Raw genomic sequence first — 6883 nt, forward strand, 5'->3', positions numbered from 1 at the left:
CCGCAGTGTATCGGTTAAGGGTTAATGACTTAAACAAATGCACTAATCTTAAAGCAAATGGATGGACGCATGCATGCGTGGCCCCGCTGTCTCATTGCGAATTTCTCAACTCTCACGCCCAGGTTAGCTTGCACTTGTTTCTTGCTTCTCGGTCAAAGTCAATAATATACTCATTTTGTTTTGGCGGATATGGTATCATCTATGTGAAGAATTTCTTTCCATCAGTTTTGGTTGAAAGCCTTGTCTAAGCTGGCGACATAATGTCGACATCCCTTGCGATAAACACCCACGCTTTCCGCACCTCCCAAACTTCCGGTCCAAAACAGGTTTCCTTTAGACACGCTACTGGGTTGGCATTACCTAGTTTGGGAGATTATATCGTTTCAAACTCGACGACCCAACAGAGGTACGTCTGTACATATGTCATGGAGCAAAACTGTTTCATGTTGTAGGCTTGCGGCTAGGCCCATTTGGCGAGCATGGACATGAGGCCCGCACCAACCAGCATGGAGACGTTGATGCCGAGCTGCAGCTTCCCCCTGCTCTGCACCTTGGGGTTCATGAAGTCCTCGGCGAGGAGGTCGACGAGAGCCATGTAGACCAGGATCCCCGCTGCCACGGAGTTGAGGCCGCCCTCCACCACCAGCGCCGTCGGGCTGTTCTCGTTGTACACTCGCGATATGCCGAAGCCGACGGCGATGCCCACCGGCGTTGTCAGGCAGAAGAAGAGGATCATGGTCACGATGGACCTAGCCTTGAACTTTGCCTGCATCATCGTCAGAAACTAATCAGGACTAAATTCAGTTGTATGAGGTTATAAAACAGAATGGTGCTAATAGTCATGGTCTTGTGAGGATATTAATATTGGTTAAAAGGAGTGGGTCAAAAGTAGCAGGAGATTCCCCTGAATTTGTTAAAGCGGGTTACTTTTTTGTTTACGAACATCTAATGTCATATGTAGACTGTAGTTACGCAGTTACTGATTCATTTGCTTTTATTCTCCAGGCCACCCGAAGTGCTCTGCTGCACTTTCTTGGCTCTCATGATCACTAGACATCGTTGTCGAAAAGAAAGATTAGCAGACATATATTCTCTAGACTAGATATGTATATATGGTTCTCTAGAACTTTACACGGAGAAGCATCGTTCTTCCGTTTCCGAAGCAGAACTCCTAGTGTTTATTTAGATGGGCGTTAGAGCAACTCTAGCAGACCCCGCAAAACGTCCGGTCCGCAAAAATTCCGGCGAGTATGCGGGCTCGACTCAATTTTCTGGCCAGAACAGAGCCCGCATACTCGCCGGGCCCGCAAAAAATTTTGCCGCAGCCCGCAAACCGCACGCACCGAGCAGTATAATTGCGGTTGGCGACCCTTTTGCGGGTCCAAACCCTATCCCCGCCGCCGCGAGCCACCCGATTTCCCTTTCCCCTCTCGCAATTTCTCGCCGCCGGCGACCACCCGCCCCGCCTCCAGCCGCCATGTGGGGGCAAACGTGGAGCTCCGGGCGCGGCTCCGACAGCACATCCGGCCGTGAGCGCGACCCGGAGCGCGAGCGGCGCGTCCGGGCGGACGGCGCGAGGAAGCGCGGCGCCCGGAGGTGGACCAACCGCGGAAAGTCACCGCCGCCGAGCTTCAACCGTCGCGAGACGGAGGAGTACGACCGCCGTAGCACGTCATTCTCCTCCACGGGATAATTCCTACGCCGGATCCTCCTCGTCCTCCGACGCGGGCTTCCTCCCCGTGAAGAGGGAGTGGTCGGACGACGAGGAGGACCGGAGCTGCCGGCGCCGTTCGCCTTCGTCCCGGTGAAGGAGGAGCCCGAGGAATCCACTCCGCTCGGCCGTCGCGGAGTCGTCGGGCCCGAGGACTACGTCACGGACTTTGACGCAGTCGCCGCCGCCATCGCCGAGCGGAGCGTGCGCGAGGAGGCGGAGCGCCGACGCCATGCTGAGGAGCTCGAAGCCCTCCAGTGGCAACAGGCGGTCGCCGCCAATGTCGCCGCCAACGACAAGGCTGAGGAGTGGCGCCGCATCCGCGCGGAGCAGGCGGCGAAGTATATCGACCTGTGCAGCTCCGGCGAGGAGGATTGAGCGTCGCTCGGCCTCCACGGCGTCGTCCATTTTGCCGCGACCTCGCCGTCTTCAGATCCGACCCCCTCTACTACTAGTTAACGTAGCATGTAGTATAATCTATGCTTAGTTTGTTGATCATGTAGTATGTAAGAACTGTGTAGTATGTGATGTGATGAACTAGGTTTGTGCAATTTCTCTCGCGAAATTGTTTTTTCAAATTATGCAGGTTTAGATGCGGCAATCTGATCGGTGGCGCATGTTTTCGACCCGCAAACGCGATCTTCGTGAAACCGCAAACGCATTTTGTGGGTCGAATTTTTGCGGGGTCTGCTAGAGTTGCTCTTTCCACTTCTGATGGAGACCACACATACAAAGTTCCAGTTAGGCACGTATAGCCATCCTTTAAAATGTTCGTACATGCATGGAAAGACTCCTATTGTTTTATTTTTTCCACAAAAATAGGCAAGCAAGTCAAGTAGTGGCACCTTTGCATAACATGCAACCCACGAGTCACTGGTCAAATATGCTTGGTTTTGATCAAGATATATTTGGTATTATCAGCAGATATTTCTTTTTGAGTCAATTACACTAGTGGTGCTTGAACTTGGCGTAAACGGTCACTTTGGTGTTAGAACTTGTGGCATACATTAAACTGGTGCAATAACTTGACTCGGGTGTGCAAATACAGTGCTAACCGCACTTGGATACGAAATCAACGCTGACTTGGCCGCCAGCGTGGCGTGGGGCCCTTTGTCAAAGACTAGAAGTGCGTGACCTGTTTTTTTCCTTTTGCAGAAAAACCTCGACATCTTTTATTTCTCACAAAAAAGACCCTATCCACGTGGTAGATGGTATTTTATTTTGTTTATTCTATGACAGGTGAGTCCCGACGTGAAAATTAAAAGGGAAAATGTTTTTTTTGCTGGAATTAAAAGGGAATATGTTAGACTCCTACACTCCAACACGTGACCTTTTTTTTAGAATTCAACACGACGACCTACTGTTAGGGCGCTCGTGCTCATAGCCACTGCATCAATTACATTCTGATGTCTAACAAGGATAACAACTGTTAATGTAGTATAAGGAAGATACATGTGGGGCTTAAATTGGCTGTAGATAGTGCAACCCATTTGCACGCGCTAATTCTTTTTGAAATATTTGTGAAATGTAAGTAATTAAAATAATGTTCAAATATTTATTTTTTATAAATGTTAGACATACAAACAATGATTAGTAGACAAAAATATTTAAACATACACACATCTATTATATAAAATTGTTAATTAAATATGGACATTCAAAATGTTTATTTAATAGAAAAATACACATGTGCTGCTTATATTTAATATTCAAATTGATGAATACAAAAATTTATCTGAAGTTGTGAAGACTAAATGGTGTAGCAGCCAGACTGTGACATGGGCAAGGGTCGCACGTTCGAGACGTGGAGGCCTCCGTTTTTTCTTGGTAATAATTCTCAGTATGTACACACAGGGCCCACTGGCTATAGAGTCGAAAAAAAATGAAATGCCATCTTCCAACGTCGACAGTGCCTTTTTGTGGGAAAATAATAATTCAAGAGGGTTTACGCAAAAAATGGCCACACGCCCTCCTGTCTGCCTTCGGGTCACTGACGGCGGGACCCATCCTATGTTGGCGCGCCTAATCAGCGGCTCGGGCGTACACAGCCAAGGTTTGCATCGTATTTGCACGCCCGAGCCAACTTGTTACACCAGTTCGATGTATGCCGCAAGTTCTAGCACCAAAGTGACCGTTTGCGCCAAGTTCAAGCACCATCGGTGTAATTGACTCTTTCTTTTTCTCCATGCATGCATGCTCTTTTTGTAATAACTAGGACAATGCCCATGCATGCAACGGATATAAATATTCTACTAGTACATTAACTTGTGATTTAACTGTCCATATGTATGCGATGGTGTAAATAACGTCTATGGGTATACCTGAACTATGCAGCCACCAAGGCCCATTCCCTCGAACATCTGGTGGAAGCTCAAGGCGACCACGAGAGGTTTGATTGTTTCCGGATCCTGAGACGCGCCGAGGGAGATGCCGATGATCACCGAGTGCACCACAATACCCAACTCAAGTACCTACAATGCAACATCGTCATCGTCTTGTCACAAAAAAAAAAAATTACACACACGACAGTACAAGTATTACGCGATGACTCGTACCAACCTGAGAGATTACGCGATGCCGGACCGTGTCTTTTTCATCTTCGGCGCCGCCAACGGCTGCAACGAGCGCTGCCGACCCGTGGGCGTGGCCGTGGGTCGCGTGCGTGTGCACGTGTACCTCGTGCTCCCCGCCGTCGTGACGGCGCGCTTCCTCGCTGGCGGCGGCAGCGGCCTGTTTCTCCTCGTCCACGACGGCGGCGCTGCTGCTTATCGCCCCGTGGCCGTGCGCTCCGTCCTTGTTCAGGTGGGCGCGCGTGAAGTACCCCGTGGCGACGGTGTCGACTACGAGCGTGCCGATGGCGCCGGCCATGGCCCCTAGCCCGGCGAACGGGAAGTCCTTCCACGGCCCGTCGGAAGGCAGGCAGTCCGACGTGAGGTTCTCGAACGCGTCGGGGAGGATGTGGATGAACCCCGTCGCCAGGATGACCCCCGCCGCGAACGCCTTGACCAGGAAGAAGACGTCGCCCTCGGGCCGGAGCGCGGGCACGCGACGCCCCAGCACGGGCAGGGAGCAGCCCAGCGCCCCGCAGACCAGGATGGAGAAGAAGGCCGCGATTTTGAGAGGGTTCGCCCGCGCGCGGTCCTGTGCCGCCGACTCCGGCGACCCGCAGTCGTCATCGCCCCGCACGGCGGCGACCAAGAGCAGCGCCACGACGGCGGCGAGGAGGACGGCGGCGCTCGGCTTCATGTCTAGACTATCGTGATGCACTTGAGATTGAGAGGGCGACGACGCGAGAGAGACCAGGAACTGGGAGAGCTTCTTGGCAGCTTAGCGACGCTGGCTGCCGGGTTTATATATAGATGGATGGAGGAAACAGCTCTGCTGCAGACATCATGTCGCTATTAATTAGGGTTTATAGAGTCAATTACCTGAGGAATTAGGCGATCCCTTCAGTTGAAAACGACTATCCGTCACGAGCGCTGCTACGTGAACGACAGCCTGCAGCCGATTTACGGACGACACGCTACGGCAACCATTGGATGCAACTGGCCAGCACTGCTACACTGTTCGATTTGAGTGTCGTGCGCATATCGTCCACGAAACATCGTGTGTATGGCAGTTTCGATCCGTCACAAGGTGACGACATGCATGAGAATACACGGCGTAGCCCAGGTTGTCAGCCTTGTAAGCGCGCTCGATATAACCGACGGATGATGTATTAATTAGCGAATCAGATTGTCTTCCTGATTTATTTCGGTGTTTAGGGGGAAATTACTCACAATGACGACACTTTATCGTCCAATGAGGAGGCAATTTTGCTGGCACGCAATAACGTACTGCCTGCTGGCTTCGTGATTCTCCTATGAAGATAGCTAGCATAGTTGAAACTGAATGTAATCACCATGATTGATTAATGGAAGTTTCTTTTTGAAAATAAAAAAAATTGCTACAGCATATATAGGTGCGCTCTAAGTATTGCACATCTAATTTCTATGTCATTGATTTTAGTCGGAGATTCGTGTGGCTATTTCTTTCATTCTTTTCCTTTCCTTTTTTATACTTGATTGGTATAATGAAGTTATATCACACTTAACTTAAATTGTCCTCGCATAAGTTTTCCACGTAAGGATTGCCGACGCCGGCTCCCCTTGTTTTCGGATGCCTTCCGGTGCCGGCGAGGTGAGGGCAACTCGGGTTGGGCTTGTGCGTGTGGTGTGTGTCGCCTTAGCTCTTAGAGCATCTCCAATAGCATGTGTACATTTGGATGTCTATATATTCATATAGACAACGGTCTAAAAAGATTCCCTCATATACACATCCAGTTTTGCATCAGAACGTCTATATACAGGGACCATGACAGGTGGGCCGTTGCTGGGGAGAGGAAGAAATCATGACTACAGCTGAGTTTAGACAACACCTTCACATTGTCCAGGCGTGGACATTGTCGAGGTCAATTTAGAGAATGTGTATATTTGGACGATCATATAGACAAGCTGTTGGACCCCTGTTTTGGGCTCACGTCGTGAAAAACGAGTATAGACATCCATATAGACAAGCTATTGGAGATGCTCTTACTAAGGTTCGGTCTAGGTTTTTAGTTGACGTTGGCGAAAAGATGGCTTCATCAATGATGTGGAGTAATATTATCCCCGTTATTGTCGTTTCAGGCTTTCAGCAATGCTTATTCACATCAGTGAAGGTTGTCTAGAGCTTCGACCAAAGCCAAGTAGGGCCCTTTTTTCTATGTTATGTTTGGTGAGTATGGGTTGCATAGCTCAATGGAGTGGATGGTGCCAATTCATACCTTAGTACTTCTGACTATTTCTTCGTTCGACGATGTGTGGCCAGGTTTGCCCTCCTCATAACAAGCTAATGCGGTCGGGTCTCTCCAATTCTTGTTAGCTGGATTTGGGATGGTTCTTCAGCCCCCATTGTATCTTTTTATTCGCGACGACGATATGATCCTTAGTTCGTTGTTGCCATCTTCTTTTGGCTCCAATCGGCGACTTCCTGGTCGACGCGTCATCAACATTACAATGGCTCGAGGGGTTCCGAAAATGCTGGAAGTGGCGTCGTTGCTCATTGCGTGTCGTCGCGGGTTCATGAGTACTTTTATAAAGAGGTTTTATAAGAATTAGGCAATTTAAATATATGATGGTAGCCTTCTACTGA

At 49.7% G+C, this 6883-nt stretch overlaps 1 protein-coding gene across 1 annotated transcript; it reads right to left on the bottom strand.

Annotated features, from left to right (window-relative positions):
- Positions 1 to 225: 225 nt before the first annotated feature.
- On the bottom strand, positions 226 to 4999 carry LOC119368562 (zinc transporter 8-like). The gene is made up of 3 exons (XM_037633788.1): positions 4271 to 4999; positions 4033 to 4182; positions 226 to 766 (listed from the first exon to the last, which is right to left on the bottom strand). Exons 1-3 carry the CDS (start codon positions 4955 to 4957, stop codon positions 461 to 463), a joined length of 1143 nt encoding a protein of 380 aa, XP_037489685.1. The 5' UTR covers positions 4958 to 4999; the 3' UTR covers positions 226 to 460.
- Between the last annotated feature and the right edge of the window lie 1884 nt (positions 5000 to 6883).

The sequence above is a fragment of the Triticum dicoccoides genome, chromosome 2B, assembly GCF_002162155.2.
Source record: "Triticum dicoccoides isolate Atlit2015 ecotype Zavitan chromosome 2B, WEW_v2.0, whole genome shotgun sequence".
In the NCBI taxonomy this organism is placed as follows: Eukaryota; Viridiplantae; Streptophyta; class Magnoliopsida; order Poales; family Poaceae; genus Triticum; species Triticum dicoccoides.